Below are 22882 nucleotides of genomic sequence, written 5' to 3'. Positions count from 1 at the left end.
AGATGGCTCTGGAACCCACACAAGGCTTATTTTTAGACCATAATGAATCCACCAGGAATGAGTTCATGTTGATGACATGGCTGTTTGTGCCTTTAAAGCACAAGAGCTGACCTGGTAAAAAAAAAAAAGTGGGTGTTTAATCTTATTGGAAATTTTGGCTCCGTTGTCTAAGAGTAGAAATGGTTATCCTACTTAGATACTTGGAACAAGGAACGTTTTAGTGGGTGGTTTGCTTAATGGATGAGAAATCTTTAGCTAATAGTGAACCCATTTCTTCTTCTGATGTACATTTTTAATTTTTACCAATTATGAGGATCTATTTGTATCTGTGTTGTCGCTAAGCAATTGCTTATTCATAAGCATCAAAAGTAAAGCATGGATTACTTTTCAAAGCCAGGAATTCATATACTGATAGAAAAGACCAAGGAATATTTTGTTCATCCAGCCTCCTTACATGGGCGGCATTTGACCCTCTGATGGTTTTGTGGCTTATAACCATTAGAATGATAAATGAGGTATCTATTATAGCTCGAAAGGAGCCCTGGTGGAGCAGAGGTTAAAGCATTCTGCTGCTAACCGTAAGGCCAGCAGGTAGTTCAAAGCCACCAGCTGCTCTCTCCGTGGGAGAAAGATACGGCAACCTGCATCTGTAAAGATTTACGGCCTTGGATACCCTATGGGGCAGTTCTCCTCTGCCCTGCAGGGTCAGTGTGAGTCAGAATCGACTGGACGGCAGTGGGTTGGTTATTATAGTTTGAATGATTGTAAATAAGCTCACCATGGTGTTTCTGAAACTCCAGGATGCTTCCCTGGCTAACTAACGATTAGTAACTAAGCATGGTTACTAACCAAACATCATCCCATGAAGTTTTCTTGGTCTCCAACGGAGTCTTTCTTTCCATGCATGACCCATGCAGAGCACCCTTGGAAGATTTTACATGGAGGCGACTGTGTGGGTGCTTTTAGAGTGGAGTCTGTTTGCCCAGCTTCTCCCCGCTGCAGAGCTCGAGCCCCAAAATGGGCACAAGTAGGGTTGCCAGAAAAAGTACAGGAAACCTAGTTAAATGTGAATTTCAGATAAACAACAATTTTTTTTAATAAGTATGTCTAAAGCAGTATATGAGACGTGCTTATACTAAAAAAATGTTTATCTGAAATGTGTATTTAACTTGGCCCCTGGTACCACAGCGGTTAAGCACTCGGCCTCTAACTGAAAGGCTAATGGTTTGAACCCACCAGCAGCTCCTCAAGGGAAAAGACCTGGCAATCTGCTCCTATTCAGATTACAGCCTATGAAACCCCATGGGGCAGTTCTGCTCTGCCTTAGAGGGTTGCTATGAGTCAGAATCAACTCAACTGCACACAACAACCACAATAACCTGTGTTGTTATTTGCTAAATCTGGCCACCCTAGCCAGACTCCTGATTCTCAATAAATCCTTTCTGCTATGTGCACTGTCTGCAAAGCTGCTATGTTTCTGGGACAAAAATCCCAGGGTCGTGAAGGAAAAGATGACTAGGAAAGCCAGAGAAACATTCATAACCCCCTGCTTGTGGAAAAGAGTGATGTCTCAATAACGCGAGAGAAAATGTCCTGAGAAAATTAGCTTTCAGGACCATGCTGTGTAGTGGCGTAAATAAGGCAGCCAACCCTTTTTTTTTTTTTAAGGCATTATAGAATGTCGTGAAGCATCTCAAAAAGGAATTAAAAAAAAAAATTGAGGCAGAAACTCCAAGTTGCCCAGGTGGAAACATCTGTCTGCTTTTATAATAATACCTGCTGTTCCCAGTCAGGTCTCATTAGTCATGGAGAAACAGAAGTGGATCACAGGAAAATTACTGGTGTCTGTAAGGAATTAGCTAATCATCTTATCATTACTTCAAGAAGCCTTATTTGGATGGAGGACGTTTCACAAAAAGAGGAAAGAGGTACGCCTGGAACCATGAAAAATGTTCGACTTCACTTCTAGTCAAAGAAATACAAATTGAGAGCTATATTATTCCCTCTCCTCCCAAATGAATGTATTTATTTTGTAAATGAGAACTAGCCGGGGCTGGCTAAGAAATGGCGTGATGAGAACTTGCAAACTCTGCTCCTGGGAGTACAAACAGCGAGGCCTTTCTGGAAATTAACTGGATGACTGCATCCAGACCTTTTGATCAGCAGTTCAGTTTCTGGGAACTTCATCCAGATCTCTGATTGTTTATATGATTTAAAGATTTTGCAGTGATATTTATAAGATTAAAAAAAAAAAAAAAGTAGAAGCTGTCTAAATACCCAGTGTTAAGGGAATGTGAGAATATTTTATCTGAATTGAATGCTTATAAAAGGTTTCTAATCACACGGGAAAAGGTTTATGTTATGTTTGCTATTAGCTACTATCACGTTGGCCCCTGACCCGTGGCGACCCCATGCACAACAGAATGGAATGCTGCCCTGCGCTGCCCCCATGATCTCTTGCAGTCTGCACCTTCAAGTCCATAGGGTTTTCACCGGCTGATTTTTGGAAGTAGATCGCCAGTTCTTTCTTCCTGGTCCATCTTAGTCTGGAAGCTCCGCTGAGACCCATTTAGCATCATGGCAACATTCAGGCCTCTACTAATGGATGGGTGGTGGCTGTGCCTGAGGTGCATTGGCCGGGAATTGAACCCAGGCCTCCTGCATGGAAGGCGAGAGTTCTACCACTGAGCCACCACTACCCTCCGACGTTGTTTAGTGGGAACAAAAAGCAGTCTACAGTTGTATAACATGCTCTCTTAGCTACAGAAAACCACATGAAAAACTGGGCAAGGAAATACACCAAACTCTAAACATTTTTTTTTTCTTAGTGACATGATTATAGGATATTCAATTTTTCTTCTGTATACTTTTAGGTTTTCCAAGGTTGCTTAGTTTGCATTTATACTTTTGTTACATAAACGAAGTGATTGGCAGGGAGGGGTATATTGTTTGACGCATTGCCCAATGGCGAGATGGGTGGAGTGGTTACCTTGGCTGCTTCCATCTGTTAAACTTATTAAACTGATGAAATTTAGATGACTGCTATGCTGATGGTTTTAGGCCTGGACTTTTAGATTTGCAGGCTGTATGTTGGCAGTTCAAAGGGGTTCCTGAGGGTCTAAGGACACCCCTGGGTGAGTAGCCTTGTAAGGCTCAGCGAGGCCGTGGGGGATTTCTTCTGGAGAAGGCACCATCAATGAGCATCTCTTTTCCTTTTCTCTTTCCACTGCCCCATCAAACCGTGGACAATGTTATCCTGCCAATTCGCACGCAGCACTTCCACTTACCCAGTTTCTGACAGTCGAGTCACATCTCAAGTGTCCAGTAGATTCTAAAGTCAGCTCTTAAGGCAAAAATGTTGAAGAGTCAAAATCACCTCCTTCAAAATCCCTGTTCTCCCTTTAGAGGACCTTTCCCCCTCCCCACCCCTCCACCTCCTGAGAAAATGACAAGCTAAAAATTAACTTTTGTGTTTTTGCTTTTCTCTCCGTTTCAACTGAAAACTTGTCTGGGACAGTTGTAGCCAAAATGGATTCTTGGAAGGTGGCAAGAGGGCAGTGGTAAAAGAGGGTTTTTTAAAAAATTTATTTACCTTCAAATGCATATACCTGCGTTTGCATTTGTAGAATGCACAGGTGGGATACACCTCCACTGTAGCCCAAACTTAGGAACAAATCACTGGACAAAAGGAGTTAGAACTAAGCACATTAAAGATTTAACAGTCTTTTCACAAAGACGTGCTTTTTCGCCAAAGGTACCTTCCCAGCCTGTTTTGCATGTACCAATGCTAGGTATGAATCATGAAGCCATAGAACAAAGACCTAGTGCATGAAGACAAGGAGAAGGGTACTTTCTGCGTGGGTGTCCATTCCTTATGGGCGGGCGCAGAAAGAGTATGCCCCCTTGTGGCAAGAGGGAGGCACTGCACCTGTTGGCGTTTGGAGAAGAAAAAGTGACCCTTCAAACTTGAATAAAAAAGAAATGGTTGTGCAAACAATTGGCTTGGGACTCAAGTGAGATGCCTAACAGCCATTAAAAATTAGAGGTCCAAAAGCTATTTGGAAAATAATATTGTCATTTTAAGTGAAACAAGTGGAATTTGAAATTGTGCCTTAATGTTATAATTAATGGTAATAGCTAACATACGTTGTGGTTTTTATGTGCCAGGCACTTGTGCCAAGTGCTTTAAATGTATAAATTATTTTAGTTCTTACAGCACCCTTATGGAGGAGAAGTGATTATCAAACCCATTTTACAGGGAGGGAACTGAGGCACAGAGAGTTATTTGATAAAGTCTTATGGTTAATAAGTGACAGCCAGGACAGGACCCCAGGCCATGTGGCCTGACATCTGTGCCCGCCACCACACTGCCGGCCACCACACTGGGCACAGATATGCAAAACAGCAATGTCATGACCTGGGCAGGGGGTAGGAACAGATGAAAGTCATTGTGTTAGGGGTATTGGGGGATGTTTCCTTTTGGGGAAATGGCCTTTAACACAGCTATATTTTATACAGCTTTGCAAAAATGGAACAGTGTGAGAGTTGTGAATAGATTTGGAAAAGGTCATAGGCTTTATTTTTGGATGTCTCCGAGCTGAAGCTCTTGTGCCATGACTCGGAGAGCCTCACTGGCTCTGTCTTGAGTTTCCATATGACTTTCAAGAAGCCCTCTGTGGGCCTTGGTTTCTTTAGGTGCCAAGGTTGATGCTAAACGATGTTGAGTAATTGTTTTATGTTCAAAGTTAGGATTAATTATATAAAGGAGGTCATTCGAACCCCATATACAGAAGGTTGGTGGGCTGAGTCTACCAGAGGCACCTCGGAAGAAAGACCTGGTGATCTGATCCACTTCCAGAAAATCAGCCATTGAAAACCCTGTGGAGCACAGTTCTACTCTGACACAAACGGGGTCACCGTGAGTCAGAATCAACTCGGTGGCAACTGGTTTTGGTTACATGACTAAAGAACTAGAACGAAATTTTAGCAAACATTTTCACATTCATGTTGATATTTAAATCTCTTCCCCCAAATTATACTGTTTTTTTTTTTTATAGAAAAGAAGAAGAAAGGGAACATATGAGTAAATAGAATCTCTTCTTTTCCTACTTTTGATTAGTCCGTTTGTGATTCTGTACTATATAGTGAATATGCTCGTGTAGCTAGCTATTCGTCATTTAATGTTTTGTAACGGGTTCATTAAGACGGCATTTTTCCAGGCATTCAGAGAGTTCTGTGCTTAGCCGATGAGGATTTGCCTGCTTGTGCTAATCCAACCACATCATCTCCAGTGATATCTTGGGGACATTTTTAATGCTCGCATGCCTGGTGATCTGTTAATCGGCACTGCCATATTCACTGGAGGCCCGAGATTCCATTACAGGGACCATTAGATTTGGTTCGTTCCACTGTCACAGGGACTGTGAACATTCATGTGTTCCTAGCGCGGCTGGGCCCATGGGTTATGAAGATGATGGTTAACATGGCATTTATCTAGCGAGATGTTCTCAGCCTCAGCCCCTTGAATCCATAAGGATTCAAAAATTATTTCAGAATCGTCTGTCCATGTAGTTTTTGCTGGAGGAGGATTGTAACCTTCACCATACTTTGGAAAGCATCTCCCTTTCAAAATGGTTTAGAGCCAGTGACCTGGAGGACTTCTCCAGGGCCTGTCATTCACAGGCAAGGAGGCAGACCTGCTGGGGAAGGGCTAACCCAGGGCTCCCTGTGGTTCCCAGGCTTGCATCTGCCAGACCAGCATCGGCTCCTGCTCTGTCATGCCATGTGCTGGGGTGAGAATCATGCACCCTCTTTTACCCATTGCTGTCAAGTCAGTACCTTGTTTTGGGAAAGAGGAAAGCAGAGAAGCACACACATCAAACAAGATTACCTACTGATTCAGTGGGAAGTGAGCCTGGGACTCGTCTGTTTCTCCCATGTGGTTCTCCTTCTCGAATGTCATAATGCAGAGCCACCCCAGAAAGGAGGAAGAGGGGAGGACAGTAGGCTGAGCCCCAGATGGGCATCCCTTCTTTGCGTGGATTCTTAGGTGCCCGATTTTAAATTTAAAAAATATATATATATATATGTATGTATATATATATACACTTTGATGATGGCAGCTTTGAAGACTTTCCTTTCTACATTCTTGAACGAATCATAACCCTGCATTCTGTGCTGGGTGTCGGTAAATATTTTCTCCTTGCAACTGCTTTGCACTTAGAAGAAGTAGGTACGATGTGTTAAGAAACACCATTTTCATGGAACATTTTCAGATTTGTCTGAGCAGGAATGATTATAGATGCAAGGTTCCCACTGAGCCTTTCTAACCCCTGGTGTCCAACGATGCCAGCTCAGCAGACTCTGTCACCTTCCTTCTGCAGTGTCCGCCCAGGACGCTGTACAGAGTAACCTCTGGAGGCCAAGTACCTGGGTCGACTCCTGAACCCAACATAGACTGGCTGCGTGACTTTGAGCAAGTTGCTTCGCCTCTCTGTTCTTCACCTCCCTCTTGGGTGGTAAGCAGATAATCTCTGCCTTGTGGGGCTTTGCGAGGATTAACTGAGAGTTCATGCAGTGCCCCTAGCACAGTTCTCAGTACATATTAGCCAGGGATACTTCTGCTGTCGTCCAGTCCTGAGCCCAACGTTGGCTGTTCCCTAAATGCTCTTCCTTCTCCTCTCTGCTACACCCTGCTCTCAAAGTGCCCAAACCTTTCCTCATCGGGTCTTATCACTGTGACACCTCTCCTCCCACACTGGGCTTGGCAGTCGCCTCCATTCACTGGTCCTCCTATGCCCTCCCACACTAGTTGGCATTTTCCTTGACAGCGTGCAATGGTTTAACTAGCCTTACCAGGACAGGGGAGCCCCTGGTGATGCAAACAGTTAATGCACTCGACTGCTAACCAAAAGGACATTTGAGTTCACCCAGAGGTGCTTTGGAAGAAAGGCCTGGCAATCTTCGTCTAAAAAATCAGCCATTGAAAACCCTATGGAGCACAGTTCTACTCTGACACACACAGGGTTGCCGTGAGTTGAAATCAACTTTATGGCAACTGGTTTTTGTTTATTTTTTCCAGGCAAGGCAAGAAGATGCATGGCTGGGGATGCCTCCATACACTCTGTGATGATTTATTTGGGCTAATCTCATTAAAAAAAAAAAATTTTTTTTTTTTATTTTTTTACATAATGCGAACTCATTATGATGGCTTCTTTAACTCTCACAAACATGTCAGACTTTCTCGCCCACCCAGTTCCACCAGGAAGGCACCTACGTCAGTTTTCACACATCAAGACCCTAAGGCGAGGCTTGCGTCTCTGCTTCAGTTAATAATTCTTTATGCTTCACGATGTTCCCATTAAACACAAGCTCAGTGCTGGAACTTGCCGGTGGTGTGTCCCAACCCTGTTACTCTCTGTGCTCCGTCTACTACAGTCAATTCAGGGTCGGATCTTTCACATCGTCGAGGAAAATAAGCATAACCTTCATCGCTTGTTCGTGTGCATTTCCGCCTTTTAGGTATAAAGGAATTCATTAGTGTCTTCCCTTTTGACCTCTTATGTTATAAATCCCTGAGGGCAGAGAGCTCAGGCTGCTAACCACAAGGTCTGCAGTTCAAATCCACCAGCCACTCTTTGGAAGCCCTACGGGACAGTTCTGTTCTGTCTTACAGGGTCGCTATGCGTCGGAATCGACTCGACGGCAATGTGTTTGGTTTTTGTTTTTTTTTAAGGGCAGTGTGAAGGGGCCCTGATGGCGCAATGGTTAAATGCTTGTCTGCTAACCGAAAGGTAGATGGATTGAACCCACCCAGTGGCTCCAAGGGAGAAAGACCTAGCAATCTGCTTCCATAAAGATTACAGCCTAGGAAACCCTATGAGGCAGTTCTGTTCCATCACCTGGGGTCACTATAAGTCGGAATTGACAGACGGCACCCAACAATGACAGCAAAGGGCAGGGTGGTGGTTTTTTCCTTTGGCTGTCTTACTGGACAGCATTGGCTTAGGCCTGGGCACTCAGAGGAGACCTAGGAATCAACAGCATTTGCTGACCGGTCCAGGCAAGGAAAGGCCAAGCTGCACACCTCTGCCACGACCAGGCTTAGCTTCTGCACAGCAGTCCAGCCTGCCACGCTCACGTCGCTGGATTTATGTGCTTTGAATGCCAGATGTTCACTGGGCTCAATTTCTGGACCAGCCTCTGCAGCCTGCACTGCCCAGATAGTGTCAATTTACTAAAAAAAAAAAATTTTTTTTTTTTTTTTTTTTACATAAACATCCCCCCATGTGTGTACAGAAACACACACGTGCACACATACATGGAGGCTGTGTCATATCTGGGGCATGGAAGATGGTACCGAGTGGCCATTGTGTGTGCTTACACTTGCACATATGTACATATACAAACATACACTCACATGTACACATACATACACTCACGTGCACACACCTACATGCATATATATACCCTCACGTGTACACACATGCACACACATACATGCATACATACACTGACATGCACACACATACACTCACATGTAGACACACGAACACACAAATACATGGATACATACACACGTGCACTCATGTAGACACATGCACACACACATGCATAAATACACTGATGTGCACACACACTCACATGTAGACACATGCACACACATGCATACATTGACATGCACACACATGTAGACACATGCATACACTGACATGCACTCCCATGTAGACGTGCACGCACATGCATACATACACTGACATGCGCACACGATACACTTACATGAACACACGCACACACGTGTACACACATATGCTCGCATGTACATACATGCCTAATACACTCATGCACGCACACATACACATATGGGGTGGATACACACGGTGAGAGCTTAGCTTCATTGCATGTAAATATTGTGTCTGGGAGGAGTTGCCACCCAACTGGGACAGTGGCATTTTCTCAGGGTCAGTTTTGTGAGTCGTGACTCCTGCCCAGCGGAGAGCTGGAATGCCAACATTGTGGAGAATCAAAGGCCCCTTCTTCCTGATGGAGCTGACATTCAGCCGTTGGTAAGGGAGAACCGATCGGGACTTGGGGAGGAGTCCACCTGCCCTTGTTCTGTATCACTGTTAAAGCTGAGCATCCTTGACTTGTGTAAACAAATAAAAAATGATTTTCTAAAGAAGTGTTTTTTGCTTTCATGCTTTTGAAATATAACAGAGTATTCCACTAAGGTGGGTACATCTAAGAGGGAGTCAAAGATCACATCAAGTTTTTAAGAGTGAGAAAATGGACTTTAAATGGAGTACCCGGGAGGGTAATACACACTGCTGTTGTCTTGTTTTACAACAAGGACTAAGGGGAGGCCAGGCCAGAAGTGCCTGGTCGGGGAAGTAAAAAGAAAACCAGTGCTGTCGAGTCGACTCCGACTCGTGGAAACCCCACGCGCGTCAGAATGGTGCCGTGCTCCACAGGGTTTTCAGTGGCCGGTTTGTCAGAAGCGGATTGTCAGGACCTTCTTCTGAGGTGCTCTGTACTTGAACTTTCGGTTAGCAGGCAAGCAGATTAACCACTTACAGCACCCAGGGACTTAGGGATCCCTAAAATTGCCTCCTGTTTCTTCATTGGGCTTCGGGAAAATGTTTCTGCAACTTTCGGCTTAGAGATGAGAGTTTTTGACTTGTGGGCATGTTGTCGATGAAGCAGGAAGTAGAAATATCCTTTTACCCTTCAGGTAAGAAAAAAAAATTTTTTTTTTTATGGCCATAAATTTTAGTGAGGTAGTAAGGTTTCCCACAGCCAAGGGGGCCCCCTAATTTATCATCCCAACCAGGACACTTTAGAATGTGAAAAAAAAAAAAAACCCACAGAAATCAACGAGTTGCCTTCAAGTCACTTCCAACTCAAGGTGACCCCATGTGTTACAGAGTAGAACTGAGCCCCATAGGGTTTTCTTGGCTGTAATCTTGCCAGAAGCCCGCCATTCCCCCGGGGCAGCAGACCAAAGCTGGGATGTGTAGGTGCCGTACTCATAGTGGAGATTCCAAAGCCAAGTTCTGGTGACCTGTCTGTGATATCTGAGTGATGCTTCCCAGGTTCTTGTGATCACCACAGGGAGACCCTTCTTTCTGTTCATAAAATCACGTGTTTAAGACCCTCATCCAGGAAGCCTGTCCCCCAAATCCATCCACAGCCTGGAGGCTCCACCTCACCCCTGCTCTTCTGCATTTCATATCCAGGCTATTTGCCTTCCTAAGAACAAGCAAATAGCCTGAGGGGCCATGGGTGTTAGAACAATCTGGCCATAAGAAACCCATTGCATCCAGTCATTTCTGACTCATAGCAACCCTACAGGACAGAGTAGAACTGCCCCATAGGGTTCCGAAGTCTGTAATCTTTACTGAAACAGACAGCCACATCTTTCTCTCTCGGAGTGGCTAGTGGGTTCAAACCACCGACCTTTTGGTTTAGCAGCCAAGCACTTAACTGCTGCACCACCAGGGCTCCTTCCACAAGCAACAACACTCCTCAAATATAAACCAAAAATAGAATTTTTAAAAAGAGGGCTAGCTTGTGAAACCCAAGGGTAGCCACTGTAGTTGGCCCATGAGGGGTCAGAAAGTCCTGTGGCACCTATGCTGCCATTTGTCTACTATCTCTGGCTGCATGGTTTCCCATCTGGACTTGTCTGTGTCCATCTGCTTCATTCTGTATGTCAGCCAAGCTGCTTCCCTTGTTCATTCTCGCATGGTACGTCATGGCTGCCCTTAAATGGCATGGCCTTCCAGACCTGTAACCCACACCTGAATGAGTAAGTCCTGCCACATTCCAGTCCCCCATCCCTGGTGAGAAAATCCAAATGGCTGAGCGTGGTGTCTGAATTGGTTCTCCATTATTCAGTGTGACCAGGAAAGCACGGTCGGTCATATATTATATTGATAGTATAGGACTGTGGAAGAAAGGAAAAGTAATAGCAGTAGGATCCAGTACCTACAGCATTATGTTCCAGGCACTGTTATAAACGCTTTACGCATCTTCTTCCATTTAACCTCGCAAAACCACTATGACATGTTGTTGTCATTAGGTGCTGTTGAGTCGGCTTCGACTCGCAGAGACCCTATGTACAACAGAACGAAACACTGCCAGGTCCTGCGCCATCCTAACAGTTGTTACGTTTAAGCCTGTTGTTGCAGCCACTACGTCAATCCATCTCATTGAGGGTCTTCTTTTTTGCTGACCCTCTCCTTTACTAAGCATGATGTCCTTCTCCAGGGACTGATCTCTCCTGACAACATGTCCAAAGTATGTGAGACGTAGTCTCGCCATCTTTGCTTCTAAGGAGCACCCTGGTCGTACTTCTTCCAAGACACAGAAGTACCTATGACGTAGGTACTAATATTATTCCATTTTTATGAATCAGGAAACTAAGACACAGAGAGTTTAATAACTTGTTGCTTTCGTTGCTTTTAGTTGCTGCTGAGTCAGCCCTGACTCACAGCGATCCCACGTACGATAGAAAGAAATGTTGCCCAATCCTGCGCCATCTTCACAATTGTTGGTATGCTAAAGTTCATTGGTGCGGCCACTGTGTATCTTCCGTGCCTTCCAACCAAGGGGCTCGTCTTTCAGCTTCTCAATTAAGTACCACATGGCTGACAAATGGCCAAGTCAGGAATTGAACCAGGCATTCAGGTTGCAGAATCTTTGCTTCTAATCCTCACGCAGTATCGCTTGTATGGGCTTTGGTAGGGCACCAAATTTTCATCTTTTTTTGCCTTTCACCTTTTTTTACCCTGTATATTGGCCACTGAGTTCTAGTTGATGAGTGGTTGCTGAATGAATGAATGAACAGACAGATGAAAGAATGCATGGTCTACAGGAAGTTTGGAAGTAGAACGTTTCTGGGGCTTGAACGCTTCCTTCTCCCTGCCGCTGCTTGTCCATGGCATCAGCCTGCCCATTTTCAAAGCGCTCTCTTTCCCATCTCTCTCTTTTTGCAGACAAGAGCGAGAACGGCGAGGCCTATCAGAGGAGGAGGGTGGCTGGCCTCCCAGGGGACCCTGCTCCCCCCGTGCCTTCCCGAGGGAACCCCATGCAGCCTGGAGGCGGCAGCTGGAGGAGGATCGCCCTGCTCATCCTGGCCATTACCATCCACAATGTTCCAGGTGAGCTCTTGCCCCCAGCAGTGCGGCCACCTGCCTGAAGGTAGATCACATCTTCAGCTCTGTGGTCTGGCTGGAAAAGGAGCCTGGGCAATTGTCATTCAGGCCCTTTCTTTTTGGGGTTTGAGGGGACTGCAACTCTTTCTGGACATTTTTTGGGGGGTTACTTGTTCTAGATTAATCCCTGTATGTTAACACTTCCAATTCCAGTTACTTTAAACAATTTCTTGTCCGATTTCTATCAGTTCTTTCCTTTATATATTTGATGCCGAGTTGTTTGGAGCATAAATTCATAACCGTTAGGTGTTTGCCTTGCAGCGCGCCTTTTATAAATGCCGGGTGCCTCTGGTTCTGCTTAACACTTTCTTAAAATACGGAATTCAGTGTCTGTTAACACTGGCATGACGCCATACCTGCTTCCTTTATGTAGGTGCCTTTTTGATGAGGCTTTAACAATACTTTCCTTTTTAGCACTTTGGGGTAATTTGTTTTGTGTCTGAGGATTCAATTGGGGAAAAAAAAGAACTTTTATCAGCATTCCATTTCAAAAATAACATATTTTCTTTAGAGTAACTAAAAAACACGGAGAAGCATAAAGAAGAAGAATATTATTATAAAAAATTGAGGAAACTTGAGGAACTCCTTGGGAAATATAAATTTATTTTTATCTGTATTTATGTATGTGTTAAGTATATATGTATAATTTTGTTTTTTATTGTGGTAAAACATATATAGCATAAAATTTACTGTTTGAACCATTTTTCAGCATACAATTCAGTGACGTTCATTATATTCACCATGTTGAGCAAGCATCACCACTATGGGATATATTCTGGAATCTCAGCTCTACTCTTTACTAACTGGTTTATCTTGGACAAGCTACTTAAGCTTTCAGAACCCTGGTTTTCTCATGCAGAGGTGTAACTAGGGTATGGCAGGTATGGCAAGTATTGCACCTGCCCTGGGCGCGTGGTGCCACGGAGCAGTTTCTATTAACCTGGTACAGCCAGTGGTGTATCTGTGGAAAATGGCACTTATGGCAAACACTGAAATTGTGCCCCGCCCAAACATCTGACATCCCTTTTTTAGATAACTTTACCATAATATCAGGCTCAAAAATACAAGTCAAGCTTGTTAATCTTTGAGGAAGGACATTGGGCTGGAGAGCGTTAATAGAAACTGTTCTGTGGCACCACGCACCCAGGGCCGGTGCAATACCCTAGATCCGCCACCGCTATGGGGGTACTTCCTTTTTTTTTTTTTTTAATAATTTTTATTGCGCTTTAAGTGAAAGTTTACAAATCAAGTCAGTCTCTCACACAAAAACCCATATACACCTTGCTACACACTCCTAATTACTCTCCCCCCCCCGCCCCCATGAGACAGCCCGCTCTCTCCCTCCACTCTCTCTTTTCATATCCATTTCGCCAGCTTCTAACCCCCTCCACCCTCTCATCTCCCCTCCAGGCAGGAGAGGCCAACATAGTCTCAAGTATTCACCTGATCCAAGAAGCTCACTCCTCAGCAGCATCCCTCTCTAGCCCATTGTCCAGTCCAATCCATGTCTGAAGAGTTGGCTTCAGGAATGGTTCCTGTCCTGGGCCAACAGAAGGTCTGGGGGTCCGTGACCAGGGTCCTTCTAATCTCAGTCAGACCATTAAGTCTGGTCTTATGAGAATTTGGGGTCTGCATCCCACTGCTCTCTTGCTCCCTCAGGGGTTCTCTGTTGTGTTCCCTGTCAGGGCAGTCATCAGTTGTAGCCGGGCACCATCTAGTTCTTCTGGTCTCAGGATGATGTAAGTCTCTGGTTCATGTGGCCCTTTCTGTATCTTGGGCTCGTAATCGCCTTATGTCCTTTGTGTTCTTCATTCTCCTTTGATCCAGGTGGGATGAGACCAATTGATGCATCTTAGATGGCTACTTGCTAGTGTTTAAGACCCCACACGCCACTCTTCAAAGTGGGATGCAGAATGTTTTCCTAATAGATTTTATTATGCCAACTGACTTAGATGTCCCCTGAAACCATGGTCCCCAGACCCTTGCCCCTGCTACGTTGGCCTTCGAAGCATTCAGATTATTCAGGAAACTTCTTTGCTTTGGATTAGTCCAGTTGTGTTGACGTCCCCTGTATTGTGTGCTGTCTTTCCCTTCACCTAAAGTAGTTCTTATTTAGTATCTAATAAGTGAATGCCCCTCTCCCACCCTCCCTCCTCCCCCCCCCATAACCACAAAAGAGTGTTTTCTTCTCAGCTTAAACTATTTCTCAAGTTCTTGTAATAGTGGTCTTATACAATATTTGTCGTTTTGCAACTGACTAATTTCACTCAGCATAATGCCTTCCAGGTTCCTCCATGTTATGAAATGTTTCACAGATTCCTCACTGTTCTTTATCGATGCGTAGTGTTCCATTGTGTGAATATACCATAATTTATTTATCCATTCATCCATTGACGGACACCTTGGTTCCTTCCATCTTTTTGCTGTTGTAAACAGAGCTGCAATAAACATGGGTGTGCATATATCTGTTTGTGTAAAGGCTCTTATGTCTCTAGGATATATTCCAAGGAGTGGGATTGCTGGATCATATGGTAGTTCTATTTCTAGCTTTTTAAGGAAGTGCCAAATCCATTTCCAAAGTGGTTGTACCATTTGACATTCCCACCAGCAGTGTAGAAGTGTTCCAATCTCTCCACAGCATCTCCAACATTTATTATTTTGTGTTTTTTGGATTAATGCCAGCCTTGATGGAGTGAGATGAAATCTCATTGTAGTTTTGATCTGCATTTCTCTAATGGCTAATGATCGTGAACATTTCCTCATATATCTGTTAGCTACCTGAACATCTTCTTTAGTGAAGTGTCTATTCATATCTTTTGCCCATTTTTTAATTGGGTTGTTTGTCTTTTTGCAGTTGAGTTTTTGCAGTATCTTGTAGATTTTAGAGATCGGGTGCTGATTAGAAATGTCACAGCTAAAAACTTTTTCCCAGTCTGTAGGTAGTCTTTTTACTCTTTTGGTGAAGTCTTTGGATGAGTAAGTTGTTTGATTTTTAGGAGCTCCCAGCCATCTAGTTTTTCTTCTACATTCTTTATAATGTTTTGGGGGTACTGCTTTTTATTTTGAGAAACAAGTGAGATGGCTTGTTTTGAGAATTACATGAGATGCTAAATATATATGCACCTTCTGGCAAAGTGTTTGGGTCATGTGAGCATTTGAAAAATGGTAACTGTTATTAGCATCAGTGACACTCCTGCCTGCCTTTCCAGCCACATGTCCTCGCTCTTGAGTTCTCAAATATCCTGGTCCATCTTTTGTTGCTTTAGAACTTGGGTTTGAGTCACGGTCTTCCTCAGAAAGCATCCCTGTGTGATATATTTTCTGAATCCTTGCAGAGGTCATAATGTCGATTCATTACTCTCTGCAGGTACAGCAGCTTGGCTGGGCAATGCTTTCTAAGGTTACATTTTTCCTTTCTAGGCTCTCATAGGTAGGTGTTGCTTCATTGTCTGGCTTCAGTACTGTGGAAGCCAAGGCCAGGGCCAAACAGAGTTTTTTCCTCGTGGAGTACTGAACGTGCTATAGGAGAAGACAGTTTAAAATGGTGGAGGAGACGGGGGAGCTCGGGGTGGGGGAGCTTATCGAGACATCTCTGCGATTGAGTCAGTCATGAAGATATCTGGGGCCTACTGAGTGTTCCAGGAAGCCCTGGTGGTACAGTGGTTAAGGGCTCAGCTGCTAACTGGAAGGTTGGTGGTTTGAACCCAGGGGCAGATTAACCATTAAACAAGGTACTTCACCAGCTTACAGTAAGCAAAGTACACACAGGCTAAATTGTGTTTACTAATGTGTAGTGCACAACTTCACATAGGTGAAACGGGTGAAATTGCGCACCACAGATTAGTTAAAAAAAGAGCAAATCTGTTGCCTTCGAGTCAATTCCGACTCATAGCGGCCCTATAAGACAGAGCAGGTCCTATAGTGTTGCTATGAGTCGGGATTGACTGGACAGCAACTGGTTTCGTGTGTGCTCCAGAAGAGGGAACAGCCAGTGCAAAGGCGCTGAGGCAGGAATGTGTCTGGCACTTAAGAGGAGGAGCCAGGAGGCCAGTGTGACTGGAGCAGAGTGAGCCGGAGGAGAGGCAGTCAAGGTGAAGTCAGGGCCATCAGCCCTACCCTGGGTGGCACTTGGAGGCCATTGTGAGGATTTACATTTTTACTCTGTGGGAGATGAGACCCTGCAGGTTTTGAACGGGGAGGGGGGGAGCGTATGACCTGACTTAGCTTTAAAAGTTTCTCTCTAAAAAGAAAATGCTCCGCTGCCAGTTAAAAGACGGAGCGAGGACCACAAGCCGAGGAACGTAAATGCAGGCGGCCCCCAGAAACTGTAGCAGGCAAGGAAGCAGATTCTCCCCTGGACTGCACAAGGAACCAACCCTGCTGACCCATTTTTGACTTCTGATGTCCAAAACTGCAAAATAATAAACCTGTGTTGTCTTAAAAAAAAAAAAAAAGAAAGATTCTCTCTAGCTTCTGCGTTGAGCTAGGCTTGGGAGGGGCAATGGGTGGATATAGGAAGACCTGTGAGGAGGCTACTGCTTGAATCCAGGTGGAGATGACGGTGACTCAGACCAGGTTGTTGGTGCCAGAGGGCATCAGAAGGGATCCCATTTTGAAATACAGTAACTCCTCCTTATCCATGGGGATAAGTTCCAAGACCCCTCGTGGATGCCTGAAACCATGGATAGTACCTCAAAGTATATATACTATGTTTTGTCCTATGCATACATACCTGTGATAAAGTTTAATTTATAAATTAGGCACAGTAAGAGATCAACAAAAATAACTAATAATAGAACAATTACAGCAATATACTGTAATAAGAGTTATGTGAATGACGGAGCAGGACGGCCCAAGAGTTCATCAAGCTACATTTACATTTTAGGACCGTGGTTGACAGCGGATAACTGAAACTTCGGAAATCAAAACCACGGAGGGGAGGGGGGGGTTACTGCATGTTGAAGGTGAAGCCAACCAGATTTGATTATGGATTGGATGTGGGTGTGAGGGAAAGAGAAGAGCCAAGTCACAACACGTATTGAAGTTCAATGTATATTTGAGCACCTAGGATGACTGGTGTATTTGGTTATCTAACTGCCTCTCCACTCTAGGAGAGCAGAGGTCATAGAGAGCCAAGTGTCCCTAGTTCTCTACCTTGGTCACCATGTGGTCTAAGGGAGGGCATTTGACTTGTAGGAGTCTTGATGGTAGAGTTGGCAGACTCTTGATACTCTTTGTGTTTGAAATTATTTATGAAGACCCACGGAAGAAGAGGCTAGGTAAATTGCATGCTTCTTGTTTTTCCTCTCATTAGAGTCACGTTTATTTTGCTGGTTGTTGCCATGACAGAAAGAGCTGGGGGTCACTGCTTGTGTCTCCAGAACAGCAAGACTGTTGGTTTTAATTATTTGACCAGTCTTCCCTAACAGTTCCTAACAGACCACACATCATGGCTTTAAAAGAAACACTCCAGGTCATAATGAGAAGTGGTTTTATTTCAGGGAGCCGAAACACAAGTTTATACACCAAAATATTAAGTGTTTGGTTATTCCTGGGTGATAAGATTAAGAATGATTTTTATTTTCTTCATGTTGTTGTGAGGTTTTTAACTATAATTTGTTATAATTGATATTTTTACTTGTATATAAAATTTTTTTTTGTTTTTGGAAGGAGACCCCCGCCACCTAACTGCTTCATCACCCCTAACGCCCCAGCACACACCCGATGTAGAAGTAACAGCCATTCCTTTTAGTCAGAGGTAATCTTACCTGGGTTTCTTTTAATTACTAGAAGGGTTGGAAACAGAATGATGGACTATATTAATTTCCTCTGGGTGATGAAACAAATTACCACAAACTTAGTGGCTTCAAACAGCCCAGATTTATTCTCTCACAGTTCTGGAGGCCAGAAGGTTGAAAGTCAAGGTGTCGGGAGGGCCGTGCTACCTCCAGAGCCTATGGAGGAGGATCCCTTCTTGTCTCTTCTGGCATCTGGTGGCTCCCGCTTGTGACCTCATCAACCTCTGCCTCTGTGGCGACATCACCTTCTCCTTTTCTGTTCTAAGTCCAGTCTCCCTCTGCCAAGGACTGTAGTGATGGCATTTAGGGCCCACTCAGATAATCCAGGACAATCCCCTCATCTCAGAATATTTAATGTCACCACACCTGCAGAGTCCCTTTTGCCACATTGGTTAACCTTCAGAGGTTTTGGAAAATAGGACCTACATATATTTGAAGGCCATTATTCAGTCTACTGGAGCTCTGGTGGCACCGTGGTTGAGAGTTATGGCTGCCAACCGAAAGGTCAGCAGTTCAGATCCACCAGCCACTCCTTGGAAACCTTATGGGGCAGTTCAACTCTGTTCTATAAAGTTGCTATGAGTTGGAATCAACTTGATGGCGACAAGTTTGCTTTTTTTGGTTTGGTATTCAGCCTACCATAGGGACCAAAGGAAATCTTTGACGTGCAGGCCAGAGATGCTTACTGTGAGTTCTGAAATGGCTTAAACAATACAACGTTCCTTTTTTAAGCCCAAACCCAGCTCTGACAGAGCCTTAGTTTCACCCCCGAACTCCCATGGGCCGCTGGCTTTGCCTTCCTCATTTTCTCATCCCTGGCTGTTTCTATTTGAGCTTCTAAAGAATTCTTCAGACTGGCTGAGTTCATTAAGCAACTTATTTCCCTGGTTCTTCATCAAATGAGAGTTAGTGGGTAGTAATAAAAAGTGACTTAATATTTATTTAGTTGATGTATGTGGATGGGATAGCAGAGCTGGAGGGGGGTTGGCATCCATATCTCAGAGACTCCCTTATCTCCGTGTACTCCTGTTACTTTTCTTAACGCCTCACGACCCCGTCCACGTTGTCACTCACTTGTCTTTGTGACCAGCCAGTTCACAGTGACAGAGAAGACATTCCTGACTCGTGTTTACTGTTGAGGTTCTCTTCCAAGGGTCGATGGCACATTCAAATGACTGCTGAACCCACTCACTCAGCTTGCACTCTCTCTCTCTCTGTATCTTTCTTAAGCACCTTTATTTTTGTGGCATTTTCCCCATGATGCTTTATTTTCAAAGAGAAGAGAAACTCCAAGCTCTGCAGGTTAATTGCAGTTTGTCAGTCACCTTCTATAATGAGGACATCATCTCTGTTGATTTTTTTTAATTGAGACATAATTCGCCTACCATAAAATTTACCCTTTTGAAGTATACAGATGAATGGATTTTAATATAAGGCTGTGCAGCTATCACCACAATCAAATTTTAGAACATTTTCACCACTCCAGAAAGAAACCCCATACCCATTAGCAGTCATTCTCCATCCCCCCTTCCCCTCAGCCTCTTGCACGAATCTACTTTTTCTCTCTATGAATTCACCTATTCTAGACATTTCATATAGATTGAACCATATAGTATCCAGTCTTTTGTGTCTGGCTTCTTTCACTTAGTGTAATATTTTCAAGGTTCATCCATGTTGTAGCATGTACCATGACATCATTCCTTTTTTATGGCTGCATAATATTCCACTGTATGGCTGTACTACCGTTTGTTTTTTTCATTCATCAGTTGATGTGAATTTGGGTTGTTTCCACCTTTGGCTATTATGATCAATGCTGCTACGAACATTGATGCACAAGTCTTTGTTTGAACATATGTTTTCTCTTCTCTTGGGTATATACCTAGGAGTGGAATTGCTGGGTCATATTGAACCTCTTAACTTTTTTTTGAATGCCCATTTTTTCTTTTTGTTTGCTAAGTTCATTCCATCCCGTTGGCTTAACACATGTTTAAAGTGATGCTGAGGTTAGCCCACTATGACCAAGGGCTAACCTCAGCGCCCCATCAACGTGTCAACTTTGGGGTATCTGTGAGCCCTGCTTCCCCAGATGGTGCTGAATGCTTTTAGATTTTGGTTGTTTTTGGAATATGGGGAACCCTGGTGGCTGCTAACCAAAAGGTCAGCAGTTCGAATCCATCAGCTGCTCCTTGGAATCCTGTGGGGCGGCTGTACACTGTCCTATAGGGTCACTCTGAGTTGGAATCAACTCAACGGCAAGGGAAAAAAAATGGAATATGGATGATCTTTGGAATGCTGAAAGGTCATTTGGGGGTGGGGGTGTGGCTGGGAGAGTGGCTCCCCTGCTGTTGGTCATGTGAGCCCAGGCACTCAACTTACCCTAGTCTGGTTTCCACATGCCACAAAGGCAGTTTGGGGGTGGTAGCACTCAGAAGGAGATCAGGGCCATGGCCTGCAGAATGGAGCTAATGGCTATGAAGAAGAAAATATCAAGTCTTTTTTTTCCTGGGACTCAGTAGAAAGTTCTATCATTAGATGGGGACCCTTCCAGGACAAACACTGATGCAACAACCTTTGCTTCCTGTTGCTCAGTTTCCAGAAACCAAAGAAGTGTTGTCAGCAGCTGGCAGCCCAAGCTCAGTTAATGAGTAAGCAGAGCACCACACAAAGCTGCAAATTACTGGTGATTATAAAAAACAGTAATAATGCTAGCAGCTGCTACTTACTAGGGCCTTTCTAGGCTCCAGACACTGTATCAAGTGCTCCATGTATACTGATATTTGCATCCTTGTCTTGCATTTTAGAGACCGAGACCCAGAGAGGCTTAAAGCTCAAGCCGAAGTCACTCAACCAGTTACTGCCGCGCTGGACTCACACTTAGTACCAATATGTTGCCTTCAGTCTGCTTCTTGCAGTGGTAGGCTGTGTGTTTCTTCCAGTGGACCACAAAGGTTTTCGGAGATGCTTGTAGAAAAGTTCAGCAAGTGCTTCTTGCTTTTTCAAACTTGCCACCTTAAATACTTCTTCAGTTTAAACTTGAACTTCCATATGAGCAATTGATGGTCTGTTCCACAGTCAGCCCCTGGCCTTGTTCTGACTGATGATTTTGAGCTTTTCCATCATCTCTTTCCACAGATGTAGTCAATTTGATTCCTGTGTGTTCCATCTGGCGAGGCCCATGTGTATAGTCACCATTTATGTTGGTGAAAGAAGATATTTGCGATGAAGAAGTCATTGGTCTTGCAAAATTCTATCATTCGATCTCTGGCATTGTTTCTATCACCGAGGCCATATTTTCCAACTACCGATCCTTCTTCTTTGTTTCCAGCTTTCGAATTCCAATCACCAGTGATTATCAATGCATCTTGATTGCATGTTCGATCAATTTCAGACTGCAGCAGCTGATAAAAATCTTCAATTTCTTCATCTTTGGCCTTAGTGGTTTCTGTGTAAAATTGAATAATAGTCATCTTCATTGGTCTTCCTTGTAGGCGTATGGATATTATTCTATCACTGACAGCGTTGTACTTCAGGATAGATCTTGAAATGTTCTTTTTGACGATGAATGCAACACCATTCCTCTTCGAGTTGTCATTCCCAGCAGAGTAGATTGTATGATTGTCTGATTTAAAATGGCCAAAGCACCCCATTTCAGCTCACCAATGCCTAGGATATCGATGTTCATCCATTCCATTTCATTTTTGATGATTTCCACATTTCCTAGATTTATACTTTGTATATTCCAGGTTCCAATTATTAATGGATGTTTGCAGCTGTTTCTTCTCATTTTGTGTTGTGCCACATCAGCAAATGAGGGTCCTGAAAGCTTTACTCCATTTACATCATTAAGGTCGACTCTACTTTGAGGAGGCAGCTCTTCCCCAGTCGTCTTTTGAGTGCCTTCCAACGTGGGGGGCTCATCTTCCAGCACTGTATCAGACAATGTTCTGCTGCTATTCATAAGGTTTTCACTGGCTAATGCTTTTCAGAAGTAGACTGTTGGGTCCTTCTTCCTAGTCTGTCTTAGTTCAAACTGAAACTGAAGAAAATCAGAGCAAGTCCACAAGAGCCAAAACATGACCTTGAGTATATCCCACCTGAATTTAGAGACCATCTCGAGAATAGATTTGACGTGATGAACACTAGTGACCGAAGACCAGATGAGTTGTGGAATGACATCAAGGGCATCATACATGAAGAAAGTGAGAGGTCACTGAAAAGACAGGAAAGAAAGAAAAGACCAAGATGGATGTCAGAGGAGACTCTGAAACTTGCTCACGATCATCGAGCAGCTAAAGCAAAAGGAAGAAATGATGAAGTAAAAGAACTAAACGGAAGATTTCTTAAGGCAACTTGAGAAGACGAAGTAAAGTATTATAATGACATGTACAAAGAACTGGAGATAGAAAACTAAAAGGAAGAACACACTCGGCATTTCTGAAGCTGAAAGAACTGAAGAAAAATTCAAGTTGCAATAGTGAAGGATTCCATGGGGAAAATATTAAACAACCAGGAAGCACTAAAAGAAGATGGAAGGAATACACAGAGTCATTATTAGTCGATGTTCAACCATTTCAAGAGGTAGCATATGATCAGGAACCGATGGTACTGAAGGAAGAGGCCCACGCTGCCCTGAAGGCATTGGCGAAAAACAAGGCTCCAGGAATTGAAGGAATATCAATTAAGATGTTTCAACAAACGGATGCAGCGCTGGAGGTACTCACTCGTCTATGCCAAGAAATATGGAAGACAGCTTCCTGGTCAAATGACTGGAAGAGATCCATATTTATACCTATTCCCAAGAAAGATGACCCAACCGAATGCGGAAATTATAGAACAATATCATTAATATCACACGCAAGTAAAATTTTG

At 43.9% G+C, this 22882-nt stretch overlaps 1 protein-coding gene across 2 annotated transcripts in view; it reads left to right on the top strand.

Annotated features, from left to right (window-relative positions):
• The window catches only part of SLC39A11 (solute carrier family 39 member 11), a 444014-nt gene that overhangs the window by 260111 nt on the left and 161021 nt on the right, over positions 1-22882 (top strand). For both annotated transcript variants that reach the window (XM_049861321.1, XM_049861320.1), the window contains exon 6: positions 11997-12161. In XM_049861321.1, the coding sequence (XP_049717278.1) occupies positions 11997-12161 (165 nt within the window). The remainder of the gene's footprint in view (positions 1-11996; positions 12162-22882) is intronic.

This window comes from Elephas maximus, chromosome 19 (assembly GCF_024166365.1).
Source record: "Elephas maximus indicus isolate mEleMax1 chromosome 19, mEleMax1 primary haplotype, whole genome shotgun sequence".
Lineage (NCBI taxonomy): Eukaryota > Metazoa > Chordata > Mammalia > Proboscidea > Elephantidae > Elephas > Elephas maximus.
The sequence above is the reverse complement of the archived record's forward strand: the minus strand, read 5'-3'. Positions and strand labels throughout refer to the sequence as shown.